General features: G+C 36.5%; 2 protein-coding genes across 2 annotated transcripts in view; both read left to right on the forward strand.

Annotated features, from left to right (window-relative positions):
- LOC134663495 (protein Wnt-1) overlaps positions 1-2330 on the forward strand; it is a 31744-nt gene extending 29414 nt beyond the window's left edge. The window contains exon 4 of the mRNA XM_063519866.1: positions 489-2330. Within this exon, the coding sequence (XP_063375936.1) occupies positions 489-1013 (525 nt within the window). The 3' untranslated portion in view covers positions 1014-2330. The remainder of the gene's footprint in view (positions 1-488) is intronic.
- A 7270-nt stretch (positions 2331-9600) lies between these two features.
- Positions 9601-23100, forward strand: LOC134663410 (uncharacterized). The gene is made up of 8 exons (XM_063519778.1): positions 9601-9610; positions 9799-9867; positions 10602-11006; positions 11482-11669; positions 12470-12611; positions 13591-13742; positions 15678-15945; positions 22903-23100. Exons 1-8 carry the CDS (start codon positions 9601-9603, stop codon positions 22929-22931), a joined length of 1263 nt encoding a protein of 420 aa, XP_063375848.1. The 3' UTR covers positions 22932-23100.
- The last annotated feature ends 12 nt before the right edge of the window (positions 23101-23112 follow it).

Here is a 23112-nt window from a genome sequence, read left to right on the forward strand (position 1 = left end):
GCCGCATCATTAAGCCACGCGCTTAATTCCTGTCACGACACACGCACTGGGTGTCCACCTGATGAATATTCACGACATTCCATCGATTGTTTTACACATATTTGGACACTCGACCATACAATGTGAATGAATAAATACGCGTTCCGCGTTCTACGAAGCGCCAGCGCTCGGGGATAGTAAAATATTTACTGTCTCCGTCCTCACGTCATTTATCTACCTTCTAAGAATGATGAATGTCCCTAGAGCATGATTTATGATCGGTCCACACGCGGTGACGACCGGCCCACCTCCTCACGATTTGTAACAATTTGCTCGATCGTGAGATGCGATCGACGGAGTGCGCTTAAGGAATCATCGATCACTACTATCGACGCTTATCGAAGGAATTTAAAGATATTCGTACATCATTATGTATCTAATGCTTCTATCGGAGACCCCCTCCTAGGCGCAGCAGCAATTCAGTACTAATAATATTATTTTGTTGGCAGCACGTGCAAACGGAGATGCGGCAAGAATGCAAGTGCCACGGCATGTCGGGATCCTGCACTGTGAAGACGTGTTGGATGCGGCTGCCGAGCTTTCGGTCGGTGGGCGACGCGCTTAAGGACCGGTTCGACGGCGCATCGCGCGTCATGATGCATAACGCGGAGGAGGCGCCCGTGCAGCGCAACGACGCGGCGCCGCACCGCGTGCCGCGACGAAACCGGTACGGCTTCCAACTGCGGCCGCACAACCCTGACCACAAGTCGCCGGGCGTCAAAGACCTGGTCTACTTAGAAGCCTCGCCGGGATTCTGCGAAAAGAACCCGCGGCTAGGCATCCCCGGCACGCACGGGCGCACCTGCAACGAGACGAGCATAGGTGTCGACGGCTGTGACCTCATGTGCTGCGGGCGCGGCTTCAAGACTGTAGAGATGACAGTCGTGGAGCGGTGCAACTGCACGTTCCACTGGTGTTGTGAGGTCAAATGCAAGGTCTGTCATACCCAGAAGAAGGTCCACACGTGCTTATAGGCGTCAGACGTCGGACTGTGTACCAGTTACACTTGTGATTAGAAACTCTGGTGGTTGTGACTCGGACTCGAGAGTGGACCCGTTTTAAGTGCTCCGAGGCAGATAACGGACCGTGTATATAATCGCTTCACTTTTTCTTCTATCGGAGTCGACGAAATCGTAATTCATGTTGACTTATGTAAATAGTTCTATATCACTGTTTATTTCTTCTTTTTTTACGCGTATAATTGATCCGGCGTGAAATTAAAATAAGCGATATACTGTGTAGTAATCTCGGCCCACTCGCCCGGTTAATTTATTTGGCTATTAAGTGCGAACATGTGATCTAGTAACGTTATTTTTTGTGAACACTGTCATTCGGAAACTAATGAGACCAGTTTAATGACGATTTGTTTCTGTCAGCCTGTCATCCCTGGTACAATCGGAATTGGTTTTATTGGTTTCCTTATGCAGTCAGGTGTATAATTTATTTATTTTAGATATGGTACCTATACGTATTATTTCCGTTTGACTGCGCTCCGACTGGAGACACCTACGCTACGCTTATTCTGACTTTAATTGATATTTCTTAATATCATTTCAAAGTTGTGTATAATAGATAGATTTTGTTTTTGCGGATAGTTATACTTGGATATAACAATTGCAATGATTATATCGGGTTAATTAGTTATATTAATGCATCCTACTGTGCACGCACGTATAACTGTTGCATCAAAAGCGAAATTATCTTATAAGTATAATTTTCATATTATAATTAGGCTTGTTATTGGAATTTGTGTCTTATTCCGAAGGCATAGGGTGTCTTCGCGGACGCTGGGAGCCTGTTATCAGCCCGCAAGTAGTCGTCGTAAAAGTGTCCCACATTACGAGATAAACGCTCTCGAGAATTTTAATTAAATATTAAACGAATTAAATAATCAGTATTATACGTATAATATTGTATGCGTGCTGCATCCGATAGTCCGAGATAATATGCACGCGAGCTTGACACATGTTGTACGTACATTTTATATACATTATGCTCGTCCATTTACACTGTCCTTAATAATTATATGTAGTAAAAGCATGTGTTACTTTTAGTAACTTTATATTGAGCCGATTTTACGGATTTTAGTAGAAGTATCTACAAAACTGTTGATTGATGCATGCGATATACAAATTGATGATTTTTAACTGATAATCTTAACAGACCACCGTTGATTTGTTTCCACTAATGAATAATATTATGACAGATTGAAGGATACCCGATGTATCCATTGAGTTTGTGGCGTTTTTGTAGTTGAACGTAAATTAAATTTGCTATGGTACAAATGCCAAGAGCATTTACAAGCAGACAACTATTTACTAATAGATGTACTGTAGCTTTAAAGACATGCTAAACCAGACGCGTTTGCAGAATGCCTTCAGCTAACGTAGAGACGCGTGTTCTAATGAATGGAATTATATGTCAACTGTTACTTTCAGATATTACAATCAATCTGGTCACACGCGTATTTACGTAGTAATCTGAATTCTTTCTACATTACGTATCTGGCATGTCTCGGCCTTGTTGTGCTTTCGGCGTGACGTTTCCATTCTCAGTGGATATAAGGCAATACCCAATGTCAAAATAACCGTACTAAACCTGACTGTCAAAATTCGATAGTTTGCCTCAAAGGGATTTATTATGAAAATATATCGTACGTGATATGTGATATAAAATAGTTAGCCAGTAAGTAATAGGTAACCCCCGCTGAGCCTTCGTGTAAAGACGTTATGGCAAACATATTGTCATAGGTTTCTTTTTAATATTTATTGAAAACTTGTTTTTATTGTGCATGAATTTACTTTAAAATTTTGCTTTAAAGTAAATGAATGATTAGATGAATCAAGATAAAGAAAACCTTTCCATTTTTGTGTAGTTTTCTTACATTTTCTAATGAGTCCATGTTTTTTTGCCCTTATTTTTCATCTGACTATAACAATTCCTCATAGATAGGGCCAGCTGGGATAAATATAAGACACGGGTAAAATAAAACTAAGTTTTCAACACTCACAAACTTATTCTACTTCATTCCTATGACATTTAAAAAGAAGCCTTGTGTGTAGACTTCTTTTTAAATGGAATAGGAACGAAATATAATAAGTTTTTGAGTGTTAAAAACATAGTCTTATTTTTACCCGTGTCTTATATGTATTTACCCCACCTGACCCTACGTTTTTTGGGTCTACATATGAGTATACAGTGTCCGTTTATTAATGTAAGGAAAGGAAACTACCGACAACCTTTACTTCTGGACCAGGTATACGACAAATTGTCATTGCCAGAAAATATACAACAAATTGTCATTGTCAGACTTCACATGGTCATTACATACTTACTTTTCACCAGATGAGGCCAAGACAGACTCATTATTAGTTACTTACTTAAAAGACATATTTTTACACGTTAAATGTAAAGATTTTCATTATGAAGATTCATCTATACTAGCTTAAGGATTCCTAATGAAACGTAAATTATTCATTTCCGATTTGCAAACATGTTTTGCGTTTAAAATTCGATGATTTCGGTGTTATATGTGCTGATTTGAAAGGTAACCAGTGGCAATGTAAGTTGTAATTTTGTACGAGAGCCGAGTGGTAACCACGAGGACGTAAAAGACTGAAGTATTTTATAATTTCGTAGTTGTAATATCCATGACGGATTTGTAAAGCCATTGTTTTGAATTTTAACATGAAATCTATTGTGATAAAAGTATTTTAACTTTAATTTAAAACAACCAGTAACCAGAGATCAAATTAAATTGGTGCCATTTTAAATATTTTCCTTTTTATTTTTGACAGTTTTATCAGTTTTAAAAAAGTTCCGAATAAAATGCAGTTTTTTAAATTAATTTTACGCATGTAAATAAACTCTTATTATGATATTTTAAGTTATTTATGAGAAAGTCGAAATTTTAATTGTAAATCTTAGGTAAAATACAATTAAAATCAGCTGAAGTAATCTGAATCTCACTATTGTTGTATAGATGAATGTACCTTTTGAAATTATATTTCGTCCAATGACCACTTTTGGGGTTGACACATTTTATTATAGTATTGGTTGTACATTAGCAGTATCTATTTATAATTAAAATATTGATTAGTTGTTACTAAAAATACAAAATCAATCAAAAAAACGGAACTCTGTTTTATTCCCATACCTACCTTTTACCTGCAACTGTGACGGCGTAAAACAAACGTGACAAAAGAAACAATTAAGCGACTATAATATATAATTCACATTTTTTTATTAGCCTTTTGTAGTGTCCCACTGCTGGGCAAAGGCCTCTCCCCTGATTTCCATGACTCCCGATGTAATAATTAAAAATTCAATTATTAATTTGTTGTAATAATTCACATAAGTTCTTAAAATTGCGACTTAAGGTAGTTAAAATTGAGAAGTAGCTTTATGCTCATTCGTTCATAAATAGTCGTTTCAACCAACAATTTTACAGAGAAAAGTCTCAAACAGAACTTTAAAATCAATTTTTGAAATAAAGTAGGAAAAATTAAAAATACACCTCAAGCAATATATTGCTTGCTCAATATTAATTGGTTGTTATTAATTTGTTGTAATAATTCACATAAGTTCTTAAAATTGCGACTTAAGGTAGTTAAAATTGAGAAGTAGCTTTATGCTCATTCGTTCATAAATAGTCGTTTCAACCAACAATTTTACAGAGAAAAGTCTCAAACAGAACTTTAAAATCAATTTTTGAAATAAAGTAGGAAAAATTAAAAATACACCTCAAGCAATATATTGCTTGCTCAATATTAATTGGTTGTTATTAATTTGTTGTAATAATTCACATAAGTTCTTAAAATTGCGACTTAAGGTAGTTAAAATTGAGAAGTAGCTTTATGCTCATTCGTTCATAATAAATAGTCGTTTCAACCAACAATTTTACAGAGAAAAGTCTCAAACAGAACTTTAAAATCAATTTTTGAAATAAAGTAGGAAAAATTAAAAATACACCTCAAGCAATATATTGCTTGAGGTGTATTTTTAATTATATTCGTATATATGTCGCAGTCGGATCGTATAATCCGCCGTATTACATTACGGCTAGCCGTTTTCAAAAACAGGGGCGTTTTGAAATGCGGCGGTTTAACGATTAGCCGTATTGAATGCGGCTGAATGAGAATCCGCCGGAATGTATTCGGCGCCATACGTTCTTCAACATGGCTAGCCGTAATGTAATACAGCGAGTCATTAGCCGCCGCTTTGACAGTTTTTAGTTCCCATTTTTAACACTCGTGGCGCTGCCTGACAAACGCTGGGGTGACCATCAAATCTGGAGTTCGTCGGACTGTTTCTTTTCAAAAAAAGATTTCCTTCGCAACTTAACTAGACGGAGCCCCGCTCCGCGGGGCTCCTATTTCTGAGCGGTTTGCCCTTCGGGCATCTGAAGCTACCTAACGAACCTAACCTACCTACCTATTGATTAAGTGAGACGTCCGTGAAAACATTACACTTTGGGGGAAAAAGCGTAGGTATAGGTAAGTAGGTTAGGTTCGTTAGGTAGCTTCAGATGCCCGAAGGGCAAACCGCCTAGAAATAGGAGCCCCGCAAGGCGGGGCTCCGTCTATTTAAGTTGTGAAGGAAATGTTTTGGAAAAGAAACACATGTAGTGCGGTGGGACCATGGTAAAAATAAATTAAATTGCAAACATTGTCAAACTCCGGTTACGTAGGCGACCGAAAGAACTGGTCACTCTACAATCTAAAATAGTAGTACGATGCGGCTAAACGTAGGCCGCCTTATTGAAGAACGTATCGCAATGACAATCCGGCTAATCGTCGAACCGCCGCATTTCAAAACGCCCCTGTTTTTGAAAACGGCTAGCCGTAATGTAATACGGCGGATTATACGATCTGACTACGACATATATACGAACTCGCAGCTCTGGCGTGTTCATCATTATTCTTTCAACTGAACTCCCGTAGCTAAGTAGATAAGCGGTGAATATTCTTGTCACATTCATATTCATATTACAAGCTTTTATTTAGTTTCACCTGACCGTTGTCTGTGTGTAATCAAATCTTGCAAATTAAATTTGATCCACTTCCCGGTTTTCGATTGAGCTGAAATTTTGCATAAGTACATATGTGAGTCGGGTGACAATGCAATATTATGGTGTCATCGAGCTGATCTGATGATGGAGACCGGAGGTGGCCATAGGAACTCTGTGATAAAACAACGAAACCTAATTGTGTTTGGGGTTTTTAGAATTGTCTCGATGAGTACCTATTAGTTGCCTGTGGAAAGAAAAGTACAGTCGGCGATAAAAGCTTGTACCAAAAATGAAAATTTTGCCAAAAACTTATTTATAAAACCCAGCCTACGAGAATTCATATCAAGAAATAAAATAAAAAATAACAAATAAATTTACCATTATTTTATGTGACATTACTTCGTCAAAATACTTACACGTAGGTCTACCTCAGGGACTTTTTACCATAAGACACCTTGTTTATTGCCTGTCGATTGGCCTTTTGAACGCTCACTTATGAAAGTAGAAGGGAGCCAATAATTGAGAAATTATGAACACACCCGTCAAATATACAACCCAAGAATACTTCCCGATCAGCAAAATAATGAACCTACCTTTCTTAATGTTATTCCATTGGCCACTCAATTACATCACATATTACGCTCACAGCATGACATATTATTATTATCGCGAACCTACAAGACATTACATCTCCATTAGACATTTATCTGTCGACATCACCTTGTCTGTCTTACTTTGAATCGAATATTACATATCGAGTCATAATTCCCATCACTTGACCTCTCTTTCCCTCTTAGGTGTATCCCTATTAAGTTTATTGTTACGTTTTCTTCGACGTTGCCGATACGTAGTGGAGCATTCGAAAACAGCGTCCAGGGTTGTCCACAGTTCGATATATGATGATGTTCCCTTTTAAAATTTATGCTTGCGCTCAGTGATGCAAAGAAAACTGTCATATCTCCGCCATTTTATTTTATTGCGACCGCAACCGTAGCGCGTCCAGATAGCGCGAACTTTTCTGAAACAGCTTCATTTTCTAACAAAGAGGTTATGATAAACGGAAATTCAACTCTATCTTAAATAGTTTTAAGGTTCTTTATGGAATGTTTCAAAGTCTCGAAAGTGAAAAGTCAGTCTGTGTTGGTGGTCGGCAGGGCCGCAGGCACGTTCTCACGAGTATCGGGCACGTTGGAAAATTTATGTTTATGAACTGAGAAATCTGTCATAAGGGATACGAATGGCGTGGCTGAATCTGAAATAGCGTGAATAATTTTTTACGCGCAAGTATTTTTGCATTCCTGTAGTGCATGTGAATTTTAGTCGGTGATGCGCTCGGTTAAATTTGTGTGACAATGTTTAAGGATCCTAGGTTTTTTGTTATTCCTAATTTTTTTACCATTATAGCCGTTTGAGGGTAGATTTTGTTTACTTTTATGTAAATATCTAAAGATATAATGAGAACGAAAGAGCTTAGAAGTCACGTGAAGTGGTTTGTGATTTATGATTAATAATCGAATCCCGTCTGCCAGGCTTCTGTAACAGGGGGCGAATATGTGAGTCCTAGCACAACATGACACAGGGCCCGATTCGGATTTTGAAATAGATATCTATTAGATATCCTTTAGACATCACCAAGATACGATAACGATATGTTTAAGATCTAACCTGTCAAATTTGACATTTGCACGATTCTGGAGATACTCTTGAACGATTTCCACAGAATATGATTTAGAGATCCAATTCACATCTAATAGATATTACTCTATCTAACGTAAAAGTGACATTGGTTGACACAGGGCCCGATTCGGATTTTGAAATAGATATCTATTAGATATCTTTTAGACATCACCAAGATACGATAACGATATGTTTAAGATCTAACCTGTCAAATTTGACATTTGCACGATTCTGGAGATACCCTTGAACGATTTCCACAGGATATGACTTAGAGATCCAAGTCACATCTACATACTCGTAATAGATATCTTACTCTATCTAACGTAAACTCATTGGTGACATTGGTTGTCCGAATTGCGCTGCAAAAGAGAACTAGTTGATATCTAAACTATAACGTATCTAGAATGGATCTAGGATGTGTCGCCTCTTGTGAATATCTTGAAGTTCGAATACGGCAGACATACTTACCTACCGTATCTATATCAAATTGTTGTCATTTCCAAATCAAGGATGACTCATGACTCATGCGACACCGAGCCGAGGCATCTGACATGGCATTTTCTCTGACGGCTGATCGCGTGGTTGTTTCTATAGAAAACGAAGCGCCGGAAGCCCGGCCCGGCCGCGGCCCGGTTTAGCGTGAGTCATCCTTCACCCGGTGTTGAAAAAACCGGGCAAGTGCGAGTCGGACTCGCGCACGAAGGGTTCCGTACCATAATGCAAAAAAAAAACAAAAAAAAAACGGTCACCCATCCAAGTACTGATCACTCCCGACGTTGCTTAACTTTGGTAAAAAATCACGTTTGTTGTATGGGAGCCCCATTTAAATCTTTATTTTATTCTGTTTTTAGTGTTTGTTGTTATAACGGCAACAGAAATACATCATCTGTGAAAATTTCAACTGTCTAGCTGTCAGGCTGTATCTCACGGTTCGTGAGATACAGCCTGGTGACAGACGGACGGACGGACAGCGAAGTCTTAGTAATAGGGTCCCGTTTTACCCTTTGGGTACGGAACCCTAAAAACCACTAAACTGAGCAACCAGCCAGTACCTATAAACTGACTTCTTATCCAAACCAGAAAACATTTGCAGCCGCAATCGTTTCTGAAGAAATTTTATAGCTTACAGTGTTAACCGTATAAGATTCTTATCACATTTTTGACGTTTTATAGATTTTCAACACCTAAGTTATAAATGGAATGCCATTTTTTCTTAGACTTGGGGTCTGAAGATGCAACCAATATATGTTTTCAATTGTTTCAAGCTATGTTTACTATTATTACTTTGCATGGCAGGTAAGTTTTTTAAACATACGTAATCGAGCAGTATTATGCTTTGTTTTTAATTTGTAACTTATTTACTTAGTATAACGAGTCACTATGTAGGTAAGAAATATAATTTAAGACAGTTCCAGCATAGAACATCTTACTTTGGTACAGTTTTATACTTAGGTATTCTTTTGTAATATATTTAGCTACAGGTAGGTATGATTTGTTTAAAATATCGAAATTATATCTATAGTTTACATAAAGAAGTTTTATGAAACAAATCGAAGTTTATACACGGTTATGAAGATGCGACAGTTTTACAAAAATATAATAACATCTTGTTCAAAAACGTAAATGTTTTTTTTTTGGTACAGTGTTTAGTTCAATTCTACTTACATAGATCTAGATTACTGACTTAGGTATTTAGTTTCTAATTAATAAACATTGTATGCTTCTAATTTTACTCATAAAGAAAAGAAATTAAAATCAAGAGTTGGTACCAAACTTAAAAACGTAGCTTAAACTTGATCCGGCAAAATTTTAGTAATCATATTTTTTATACAGATTCATCGCCCGATTCTATTTCCGGTTCAAATGAGGGAAATATGAGACTTGGTAAGGAACGAAAAAAAGGTGGGATGGATGGGTTGCTAGCTAAAACTTGCAATATTCTTATATTAATCTTGTGCACTAATGATTATTTATCTATTCCATGGAGGTAATTTTCACAAGGACAGGGCGCAGGATAGGATCAGTTTTTTATAATTTAGATCACTAAATGAAAATATAAATTACTAATACAGATGCAGAAGACAATCGGGCGCCAGATGATGATGCAGTCGGAATTGATGATGTGATTTCAAACGAAGCAGGTAAATATACAGAAATATAATAAGTAGACGACATTAAATGTAATTAAGAGTACTCGCACAACGTATTAGCATTTCCCCGCTGTATTGCGATACAGCGGGGAAATGCTGCCTGTGTCCTCGGCATCATGCCAAATAGGCCCAATTTCTTAGATATATTTTAATTTTATTTAGTTTTAATAATTTAGTTTTATTTTATAGATAGGTAATTTAGTTTTTTTATGTATGTACCTTGAAACAGAAAATAAACAGAGTGGATTTTTTTACTATAAGTGAATTGGTATATTTTCCACTTTTCCATGGGACTTCGACGTTGTGGTAAAAAAGATCTACCTATAAATTACGTATCAAAGTAAGAAATCTTTTTATGAAATTTTAGCAACATAGACTATTTTTTTAGGAAGCGTTTGGCATCAACATCTCAATTCAAAAAATTTTTTGATTTGATTTTGAATCTGAGATTGTAGTAGGTTCCTTCCTTATTCCTATTTTCGTTAATTTTAAGTTAATAGTTTAGTCACTGCAATAATAATATATGTTATTACACAATGAAGGAAAACTATCTGACACGATCTTATTTCTAGAGCCATAATTATAAGTACACACCCACATAATTATGAACCAGCCGATAAAGATAAATAATATTTTTGAGAATCATTAAGTCAAACTTACTAAAGTTACAAAGATTCTCAGGTAAATAAAAGCTAATAAAGTTAATTCACCATATATTACTTTAGTTGCTGATGAAACTACGAATGCAGACACAATAGATGAACCTGTAGAAGATGATGATCAAGGCAATAATGAACCGATTGATGATGAAAACGAAAATAATTTACAAGGTGATACTCAAGACGCCAACGAACAAATGGATGGAGTTGATGCACAAGGTGATGATCCAGATGAAAATAGCCCTATTGATGAAGAAGAAAAAGAACATGTGGGACAAAATGACGAGCCAGGTGAAGGTGAAGAATCACTTAACAAGATACAAGATAATGATGTACAACCTGGGGAACAGGCTGACACGTTGAAAAATTTAGATCAGATATCAGCTTTCAAATTAAACAAGGTTGAAATAGAAAAGTTTAAAATATGGCCGGAAGCTAAAGTGCTGTACTTCATCGACGAGTTTTCTTATGGTGAGTGTTACGTCTAAGATTACAATTGAATACATACGGGTTTCAATTGCATTCAAAATTGTACGTCCCTTTGGGATCGAACTGCATAATTATGTAGGTAGCCCTAATAGTACCTTCATTGAGAAGTGTACTAATTGTTCTCAATTAATCAATCTTCTTTGTAGTATCCCAGAATAACGACTCCATTACCAGCTCTTGTCGGGAATGCGGCTCGCAAAACCCACCTTTGTTTTGAAGATCCGTGGAAGTGGAATAAACGTGTGTATCCGAATTGCGTGTAGGAGGGCTAATTACTCGTAGGTAGGTCTCGTGGTGCGGATATGTTGCTAGGTCTTTCTCCTTCCGATCTTTGAGTCATTCACCGCCCGCGTTTAGGTTTTGAATTTGTGTGCGGTACGTAAACACAAGAAAATTGGCGATTTAGGACACAGACCCGTTTTAGTGATACTACATGACTTTTAAATCTATGTTCCAGACAAAGGTCTTCGAGACAAAATCCGCAGCTATCTGGACTACACGCAACGTCGTACATATATACATTTCCACGAGCTCACTGAGCCGCCGAAGGACGAAAATGAAAGATGGGTATTTTTCGTCAATCGAAGAGGACAATTAGACTGCAAGGACTATTCCACTAAATCCTTTACAAATAGTGGCGTCCAGGTTAGTATATAATATACTAAACTTACCTAGGTACCACCTTTCACTTGACAATGTTAATTCTAATATAAACTGAAATATACCGGGTGTGGCCTGTAAAATGAGCAAAAAATTTAACTAGGTAGGCTGTACTCCTCATACTGACCAACATTTGTTCAGCAACTTTTAAAAATAACTTGTGGTTTGATTTTTATTACACTTTAAAGTTTATTCTAAGACGCAATGTATTGCGAATTTTGTCATGTTTAAGGCATGACAAGCAACGTCAATCACAATGATATGGCATGGCGATGGCGTCCATTGAAGATAATATTTATTATGTATGAAAAATAGGGAGTCTAAATACTTCATAATTTTTAAAAGTTGTTGAACAAAAGTGTCATCGCTTGAGGAGAACAATCTATGTTTTAATTATTTGCTCATGTTACAGGCCACACCCGGTATGTTTTATAATATAAAACTTAAACTTACTACTTAATGAAAAAGTGAGCAAGCCCTCCTAGGCCATTCAATGTTTTTTTTCGAAAAATAATTTTTGCACCCTCCTGGGATTACGCAAACTCGGGTTACGCGAATTTATTTTCTAAATTAAGGTATCAAAACGATTACCAGCTTGCTGGAAATTAATTCCTCAAACGATTATATTATGATAATAATTTTATGTTCCCTATTTGTAGTACCTAAAGATAACATTTTTGTTAATTTTAAAAGTACATTCAGATCAAAATTTCTTGAACATGGATATTGATTGGTTTTTATTAAAACCTCAAGTAAAAACCTCAAATAACTGACATGATTGACAGAAAGTGACAGTTGGCTACGATTGCCTCAGACACGAGGGACCGATGGCGGCAATAGTTCTGGCGTTGTTGGGCGTGCCGCCTCAACACAACTCGCCTGATCGTGACAAGTTCATTACTGTTGCCACGGAACATATTCTGCCAGGTATTTTTTTTTTCTTAGCCTATTTGTGTGTCCCACTGCTGGGCAAAGGCCTCTCCCCTGGTTCTCCATGACTCCCGATTTAGCGCTTCCTCCAGCCAATTGTTAAGCAAGGCGTCAAAGTCGTCCCGCCATCTCCGCCTGGGCCTGCCCCAGCTTCTTCTCACCACCAAGTGGATGCCGACGAAGAAGCATAGAAAAATAATCAGATAAGCATAGAAAAATAAAATAAAATTAACTTCATTACCATTTACTGGAACAATATTCTGTCAAGTAAGCAGATCAGAAGAAAAAGAAGAATACTCTTTACTTTACCTACTTAATTTTAACAATTACAAATTGCACATTTAGACAGATAAGGAGGACTCACGTTAAACCGGGCCGTGTCCGGGACGGAGCTTCCGAAGCTTCGTTTTCTATGAAAAGTACCACGTGATCACCGATCAGCACTCATAGAAAATGAAAAGTCACAATTTTCACAGAGCATCGATATTTCAGTCCATTTTAAACCCAATAAGATAATGATTTTTAATTGTAAAAGCTTTAACTTAAAGCTTTATTATACCGGGTGTGGCTTATAACATGAGCAAATAATTAAAACATAGATTGTACTCCTCAAACACTTTTGTTCAACAACTTTAAAAAATTATGAAGTATTTAGATTCGCTAATTTTCATACAAAATAAATATTATCTTCAATGGACGCCATCGCCACGCCATATCATTGTGATTGACGTTGCTTGTCACGCCTTAAAAATAACAAAATTCGCAATACATTGCGTCTTAGCATAAACTTTAAAGTGTATTAAAAATCAAACCACAAGTTGTTTTTAAAAGTTGCTGAACAAATGTTCATCAGTATGAGGAGTACAGCCTGCAGTTTAATTTTTTGCTCGTATTACAGGCCACACCCGGTATATGTTAAACTCTCATTGCTTCATGATAATTTACAGGTTTTATTTATTTAATATTGTCTTTCCAGAAAAGTCGGGTTTGTTCAAGTTGTTAACAAATGACGAGTGGCTATTCCATGATTTTCCTTATGACTATAATAGTGCAGGCCACTATCCTGCACATAAATACACTGCAAATGGAGACAGAACTATAGATATTAGGAGTGATAAATATAGGAGAGTGAGTATTAAACTAAGAAAACAGGTAGGTAGAGTCGGACCAAGAAAAGTCTGCAGCGGATTTGATAGCCCACCCAGTGCAAGTGTCATTTATGCGTCATAATTTCAGAAGTGTGACGTTTAAAGTAACACGTGCACTGCGTGGGCTATTAAATCCGCTGCAGACTTTTCATGGACTGACTCGGTGCATAATTTTCAAACAATTAATTTGCTTCCTTGAAATTGTAACGTTAATGGTAACAACTTCTTAATGCCCAAATACATATTCAACAGCTAAATGTATGAACATAAACTTGGAACCATTAGAATATAAGTTAATACCGGAATTAGAATATAAGTACTTGTAGCAACAAAATATATTTAGAATCTGCCATATTGGCCGCAACATGCATTGTTAAACGATTTAGGCTAAGTTCCTGTCATTGCACGTTGGCTATGCACCCTGGAAGGTTTAGTCTATATCATTTAAAAACAAAACATTATCTAAACAATACTGCTTAAATATAACGTATTTTCTTACAGGGATCGTATGTAAGTATTAGTTAGGTTTAAGTTAAGACTTTTTATTTGCTTATACAGGGTGATCAATCTAAATGGGTCAGTATGGAGAAGTCAGAAACTATAAGAGATAGCGAAATCTGTTCTTAGGAACCATGGCTCCGATTTTAGATTTAATAATAATGGCATTCAATTTTTTTTTAATCTATCATACATAACCGGGATTCGAACATGGTCAATATTCTTGTTGTTTGTTTGTATGGAAACTTTTAAACGATGCGTGATAGGTGGGGGGTGCTCGACCAAATATCATAGAGGGCCCCGAGACAAAACAAAGTACATAAAAAAATCAAAATGGCCGACTTTTTTTTTTTATTTTTTCAATTTGGTCCGAGCGCGCTGAGAATTGGCATGCGGCGAGCCTGATGGCCCAAGATTACAATGTCAAAAAAATATTTTTGGAAAAATCCAAAATGGCGGCGGACACGGGCAAAGACAAATTTCCAAGTAGGTTAAGCGAGCCTGAAGGGCGAGCTTCAGGCCGGGAGGCCGAAGGCCGACCCCGGTGGAGGGCCGAAGGCCCGAAGCCTCCACCCCGACGCCCAAAAAGCGACTCCCAATAGGAAAAGTGTTGGGTCGTGTTTAAGCTCCAACTTCCCCCTCTCGTGTGACACTTTGGGCCTTCGGCCCTACGCAGAGCTCGGCCTTCGGCCTTCGCTTCGCCGTGGGGCATTCGGCCTGCCGGCTTCGGTCATCAATACAGTTGACTTGGTAGAACGCTTGGAAGCACCGAATTCACGCAGTTCGGCCTTCGGCCTCGCGTTTTGGGAGTAGGGGTGGAGGCTCAGGGCATTATTCGGCCTCCCGGCATGAAGCTCGCCCTTCGGGCTCGATTAACCTACTTGAAAATTTTACTTTGCCCGTGTCCGCCGCCATTTTGAATTTTTCCAAAAATATTTTTTTGACATTGTAATCTTGGGCCCCCAGGCTCGCCGCATGCCGAATCTCAGCGCGCTCGGACCAACTTAAAAAAATAAAATAAAAAGTCGGCCATTTTGATTTTTTTTAATGTACTTTGTTTTGTCTCGGGGCCCTCTATGATATTTGGTCGAGCACCCCCCACCTATCACGCATCGTTTAAAAGTTGCCATACAAACAAACAACAAGAATATTGACCATGTTCGAATCCCGGTAATGTATGATAGATTAAAAAAAAAATTGAATGCCATTATTATTAAATCTAAAATCGAAGCCATGGTTCCTAAGAACAGATTTTGCTATCTCTCATAGTTTCTGACTTCTCCATACTGACCCATTTGGATTGATCACCCTGTATATGTTGTTTGTTAAAGTGCCTATGTTACTATGTTACATTTCCTCACATACCTAAATTAACGAATTTGTCATACACGTAATTTCTTGTGTTTACTCATTACAGGATTTCCCACATTTTGACAATATTATTAACACTGAAGAACCAAAAGATTACAGCCCAGGTGATATAAAGAAAATAGCATCGCTTTATAATAACATTATATTCGAAACTATAAAGGCCCTCAAACTTGAAGACTGCAAAGCTTTATATCGCCCAAGGCCCGGATTTGAAAATACCAGACTGGCACAGCTAAAAGACGTACCTAAAAGACCAAAACCAAAACAGTATCTCTTTGCGGTTAAAAAGTTATACGCATATAAGGACTATTATGGTGAAGCGCTTAGTTCACTAGAATAATAAATTATTAATAAATAAATAAATAATAAATTATTTGATTGAATATTTTATGATTTGTATGTTTTCTTAAGTAGCATATTCATCGCTATTCATCGCTACTCCTCCTTTCGTTATTAATTAATAATTAGAGCGAGAATATAAACGTAAATTGGCATACTATGTTTGAATTTTCTGAACCACTGGCCACTCATTGCTCACAGGCAGCCTTTAAGGCTGATTTAGACGGCGGCGCGGCGCGCGAACTCACATGCGATTTTAGTTACATTGCGGACTGTCCAATTCAACCGACCAAAATCAAAGCCCGTAATGGTATGAAATTCACGTGATCTCGCAGTTCTCGCATCGTCTAAACTGCAAATGTAATTCAAGACCAAAAAAAGTAAATTCCTTTTGATAAATAATCACGCTAAGATAATTTATTTATTAGTAATTTTACTCCTACGATTTAAAAAACTACTTTTATTTACTTATTTTAACATAAATACAAGAAAGTGGCAACATTTTCTTACTTTTTTTAGTCTTGAATTACGTTTGCAGTATAAATCAGCCCTTACTGAGGAAGAAGCCAGTAGAGATGGATTCCTTATCCACTCGATAAAAACAACAGCAAAAACTTGTTTCTGAACATTTTTATAGCGTACAGTGTTAATCATAAAATTTTCTTATCACATTTGACGTTTTATTGATTTTCGACACCTAGATCGTAAACGAAACTTTTGCCTCACAAGTCGGGTTTGAAGATGCAACAAACATGTGTTTTCAATTGTTTCATGTTTTGTTTTCTATTGCTAATTTATATGGCAGGTAAGTTTTTTAAAAATACGTATTGAAACGAGTGTATTAAAAAAGAAACATAAGTAAGAGTACGGCAGCTCCAGCAAACGTCAAACAAAATCTTGGTAGATTTTTTATTTTTAAAGTTCCTAGTTTGTTTTTATTTCTTGCTGAAATGCAATTGAAATGCAATTTATTAAAAAATTAATAAACCAAAATCAACATCAAACAAAATCTGCTGGTAATTTACAAAGTACAACTTAAATTTGACCCCGTGATTTTTTATTGTACATATATCTTTTTTTAACAGATTCATCACCCGCCTCCATTTCCGGTTCAAATGAGGGAAATATGGTTGATGGTAAGTTCACATATGTAGTTTGAAATTATTGTAAATATTTTTTCTTTAATTACGATCATGGAATTTTTGAATATGCTGTACCATTACAGATAGAGCTGATGACGGGAAATCAAATGATGACGTCGCAATTGACGATGAAAATTCAGACGAAGCAGGTAAAATGCATGACGATATTTTTGATATATTTTACATGAACTAACCGATCTATAATAAATATTTACAACAAATATATCTAAATATTAGAGGCACTTACAACTTAAAAAGAGATTAGTTAAAAATAAAGTTCCTTAGTTTCCTTCATATGGCCTTCCATCCATCCATCGGTATCGATCAGAAGGCTAATTTCAACTTAGTATATAGGAGACCGAGAACTATTCCAGGTTATGCTTGTAAGAATCGATGTCTTACTAGCAAAATTTAAAGTCTATACTAACTTACAAACAACCCGAGTCAAATAAAACACAATATATGGTTCTAGTTGCCGATGAGACGATGAATGCAGATGAAAACGATCCTGTACAAGATGATAATCAAGACAAAAATGAACCAATAGATGATGGAAACGAAAAAAGTTTACAAGGTGATGTTCAAGATGAACAATTGGAAGGAGTAGATGCACAAGATGATGTCACAGATGCTAATGAACCAATTGTTGAAGAAGAAAAAGCAAATGAGGAACAGGATGATGCGCCAGTTCAAGATGATGCTGAATCAAATAATAGAGGACAAGATGACACTGTAAAACTTGAGGAAGAGGCTGATGACAAAACAAATGAAGACCAAAATAAATTCAATGGACCTGATAAAAATCAGAAAGTAATTTCCACACTTGAGCAAAAAGCCTTCAACTTAAGCCCGGCTGAAATTGAAAAGTTTAAACTATGGCCTAACGCTACCGTATCGTACTTCATCGACGAGTTTTCGTATGGTAATACAGTAAAATTATACATTTTGCGTTTGCGTCAAATTATCAAAATTTTGAAAGGCTTTATCTCGGAAAATATTAGATGTACAGAGACAATTCTAGTGTCTTATTGTAGCAAATTTAGTCTACTTTAAAAACGCCCTAGGAAGTTACTATCAAAAACTAGTACTTTAGGGTTATAATCGCCCAAATCTAAAAAAAAATTACCGTTTATTCGAATTTTGACAAAGTTGCGTTCGACGCTCGAGGTCACAAACTTGGATTATTCATTGAGCCAACATCATAAACAAGCCTGCAAAAAATCAGAACTACCGGATTTGACGCAAAATAGCCAGGTTACAAAATTCGACAAAGTTACTGGATTATGGTGAGAGTTACATTTAGTTTGGCAAGCCATGCGTTAGGGCTTGCAATATCGGATGGTTTCCAATTCCGGAACTAATTTTCGATATTGGATTCCAATTCCGGAATTCCGGAACTGGTTCCGGAATTAGGGTTTATCATATTTTTATTCGATTTTTTAGTAAAAAACAACAAAAGATGTGAAGTTCTGATGCTTTACGTTTATTAAAGCTAGTATTGTTTCAGAGAAATTGAATTTGTAGTAGATAGCTACGTTTTTTTTTCACCTCTTATTTTACCACTTTATACAATTAATGGTTAACGGTGCTGTTTAATGGTTACTTTCATTCACTTCTATGATACGGGGCATTTGGCGAAGCTATAGTTGCTAGCAAACCATTCGATGCATATTATAATTTTATAAAATAGTTAAATTTAATAGCTTCCTACTTTTTTTAACCTAATATTTTCTCTAAATCGAAGATAAAGAGTCCAAATATGATTAAATTTAATTCTTAAAATTCGCTTATGTAGGATTTAGACTATTCTGACTATTCTAAGCAAGTAAATCGCTTTGCTTTTTTTATGAGCCCATATTGTCCCACTGCTTTAGTAGTTCACCAAATGACTAAGAGGCACCTAATAACAACAAAAAACACAAGTATAGTGTAGTTTCTTAACAATGTTTAATAATAAACGTATTAAAACCTAAAAAAAAGTACTTAAATCCAATTCCGGAATTTTCGATATTCAGTTGTATCAATTCCGGAATTGTAATATCGGAAAATTTGTCCGAGATTCCGGAATTTCGAAATTCCGGAATTCCGGAATGCAAGCCCTAATATGCGTCAGTAGAAAATGGGCAAATTAAAAAAAAATGGCGTGAAGGGTTTTGCTCCTATAGAAAATTTGAATTCCGCGCTTCTTTCTATTGACAAATTGGGTTTGCCAAAGTTGGTATAATTATGTATTTTAACTGAGTACGAATCGGGTTAAAACGCCTTTGGGAGAAAATAGCATTCGAAATCTAAAGTCCGTTTAAGATCGAAGTGCACGTAAAGAGAGTACCTAGCCCTCCTATTTTTCCATGTAACCCCTGGGATCGACCGTAATACAGGTATGGGGAATATATGTATACATATACATACTTCATTACCAAATGGAATTATAGGTGTCCGGATCCACGGCTTCGGGCAAGTTGATCAACCCTTAAGGATGACCCATGTTAGCCCGGACCCTGTCCGGAGCTTCCGGCGCATCGTTTTCTATGTAGAGCATCACGTGATCACCTGTCATGTAGAAAAGTAAGTGCCGGAATCTTCGGCCTCGACACGGCCCGGTCTAACGTGAGTCATCCCTTATGTTTCCAGACAAATTTCTTCGAGACAAAATTCGCAGTTACCTGGATAACGCGGAACTTAATACGATGGTCCATTTCCATGAGCTCCCTGAGCCGCCTACGGATGAAGCCGAACGATGGGTCTTATTCGTAAATCGAAGAGGCTTACTAGACTGCAAAGATTATTCCACTAATTCCTTCACAAATAAAGGTGTCCAGGTTTGTAGATGTATATATTAAAATTACTGTTTGGCTGTTGCCACACCAATCGATCTAAGGCATCGATCAACGTTGACTGTTCCTGTTCCATGTCGACGTCGATCGATTTGTTTAGATAGAAATTATGCCTTCGATCGATTGGTTTGGTAACTCCCCTTAAATAGACATTTACCTCACTGGACCAGTGATCCAAATTGGATCTTGACCTCCAACACTAACACCACACATTGTTAATAATCATATCTTTCATTAGATTAGATCTACCTACGTGTTATTTCCTTAATTTTTTATAAAAACTGAGGCAAAATGTGATATTTTCAACCAAAAGGTACTACATTGTCGGTTGTCGATAAGGTTGATTTCAAATTAAAGCCTTTTATTTTCCTACTAATCAAATCAGTTACTTTTTTAGAACTGTCAAAACGATTTGCTAGTATGGAATTTATATGAAACATTACATCGTGACGTCACGGTCAACTTACCTACTTTTTAGTGTTCCGTACAAAACTTTGTTCACGGAACACTTATGGGATCACTTCGGTCTTGCAAATCAGTTATTTTATATTTCTATCCGATTCATTACATAGAACTTGTGTTTAAAAATAACTCTGTGTTTTTCTAATAATTATCTGGTGCTTTGTTTCATGCATGGTGTAAAATAATTTATTTTAAATACCCTATTGACAGAAAGTGACAGTTGGCTACAATTGCCTCAAGCACGGTGGACCTATGGCGGGAATAGTTCTGGCGTTGTTGGGCGTGCCGCCTCAACACAACTCGCCTGATCGTGACAAGTTCATTACTGTTGCCACGGAACATATTCTGCCAGGTAAGCATAGAAAAAAATTGATTGTCAGAACTTGTCGGCATGTTTATACCTTTATTTATTCTTATATATATATATATATATACAGGGTGTAATCGTTAAGTGTAGCCAGGCTACATTTTTTATTTACAGTGTAGTTGCTCGAAGTGACGTCCTTGTGCGATACAAAAGTTCATTTAGAATCATTTGAGAGGGTCCGTCACTCCTAAATGTTTCTAAATGAACTTTTCTTAAAAATTGCGGTGTAGTTAAAAAATAAATATTAGATTTATTATTTCATAAACGGTAGTTTTATTATTTTATTACAGTTTAATATCGCAAATAATGAATCTCAAGCAGTTTAACCTCTTACGAAACCGCCGGTCTTTGAGGGGTGAGTCGTTGTACTAAATGTATGGAAGCATTTTAAGTTAATGTTTGGGATATTTCTGCTTTTATTAAAAAAGTTATTAATGTAATTTTACTCACTGGGTAACGCACTTTCGATATCAATTTGAAGTTTTCTTATATCTGTTATATTTACAGAATTATCGCCTGGCTACACTTAATGATTACACCCTGTATATCCCCTCCTCACTCGTCACTCTCGGGATTAAATTATATAATCCTTCGCTACTTTCAGGATCCAATGTACCCTAAATATGTAATTTTGCTCCCTTGTGACACAATGTACTACATATTAATGTGTTTTTTTTTTCAGAAAAAGCGGGTTTATTTAATGTGTTAAGGGATGACGAGTGGCTGTTCCATGATTTGGAATATGACTATAGCAGTGCAGGCCACTATCCACCACATAAATATACTGCAGATGGATCTAGCACTATATCTGCTAAGCCTGGCAACTTGCGTAGTGGCAAAGTGAGTATATATATAAAGAAAATAGTGTACTACTAAACATAACCCATCCGAGAATGCCATTTGGCTTTAAGTCCGCCATTTGTACATTGTTGTAGTTATATATTTTGTGCAATAAAGTTTAAATAAATAAATAATCTTTTAACTTTTTCGTTACTTAAAGCTGACTATAAATCTTCATTTTGCGTCAAAATAATTAGCTGTTTTAGTTTTTAACAATTTATTGCAAAATAGATTTGGTACTTATGTATTCGTAATTGGAGCTACAAATTATACCGTAAAGCGGTTTAACACATTCGCTGTCAATGTCTTCGTAGCGATACGCACGTAGCCGATCGCAGCGTTTTCCCGCTTTGTAGAGAAAAGCGACCACGACCGCCGAGCGGGTTCCCGGCACTCAATTTATTAAGCATAGACCGCGAAGTCCGCGAGCCAGCAACAGATTTGATTTGTATGACTGTGGAAATACGGGATGAAATTTTAACCACCGTTTATATACATTCAACGTAATGACTTTATAGGTCATACTGAACAACTTTTCTTATGGAACCGAATGATAACGCGGAAAAAATATTGGCTGTCCCATAGAAAGCACCGGCATAACATCAGTCGGAATGTATGATGTGGTTAAAATTTCACCTTGTATATCAATTATATCATACAGCCTCGATAAAGTCATCTGCCACTCCGTTGGTAGATTGAGTAACGAAGAGTCGAGGAAACACGCAGAAAAAAAACAATTATTAATATAATTTTAGTATATTCATATTTATCAAATACAGCCACCAAAATAAAATGTAACTAAAAGGTAACATTAAATAAAAAATATAAATATCAATTATTAAGGGTTTATGTACATTGTTTAACCAAAGGATGGAAAGCACTCATTTCAGTCTAGGTAGTTTGGCGCTCCGTCGAGGATGAAATGATGCCTTTCACCCGAGTTAAATACTCTGTCATGTTATTGTTAAACATACTGTCCAACATCATTTAACGCTTGTGTTTACTTATTACAGCTTCATGAAGATTTTGAAAATATTTTGAAAACTGAAGAAGTAAAAGATTACAGTCACGGTGATTTAATAAAAACATATTTGCTTTACGGTAATATTTTACGCAAGAAACAATTGAAGGGTATGAAACTTACTGACTGCAAAGCTTTATTTCGACCGGGACCTGGTTTTGGAAATACCAGGTTGACAGCGCCGAAAGAATTGCCTGTAATGCCAAAACCAAAACAGTACGTCGCTGCGGTGAAAAAATTATACGGACAAGATTATGCCATGTTAGGTGAAACCCTTAGTTCACTAGAAAGTTAACAAGTGAATTGGAAGAACTATTGTATTTAAAAAGAAACCAAAGTAATAAACTCGAAAAACTAACACCATTAAAATGTTATAACTTATAACGTTTTGAGATTTTAAATAAGTACATACCAAATTTTGAAGATGATAAAACTATAATATGACTGACTTCTGAAAATATATTATGTTGGTATAT

This window comes from Cydia fagiglandana, chromosome 4 (assembly GCF_963556715.1).
Source record: "Cydia fagiglandana chromosome 4, ilCydFagi1.1, whole genome shotgun sequence".
Taxonomy (NCBI): Eukaryota; Metazoa; Arthropoda; class Insecta; order Lepidoptera; family Tortricidae; genus Cydia; species Cydia fagiglandana.

Bases quoted from the DNA above. Each gene is read 5' to 3' on its own strand.
- LOC134663410 (XM_063519778.1), top strand. The intron at 11,670-12,469 runs GTTAGTATATAA...CATGATTGACAG, and splicing joins TTACAAATAGTGGCGTCCAG to AAAGTGACAGTTGGCTACGA. The intron at 13,743-15,677 runs GTGAGTATTAAA...TACTCATTACAG, and splicing joins GGAGTGATAAATATAGGAGA to GATTTCCCACATTTTGACAA.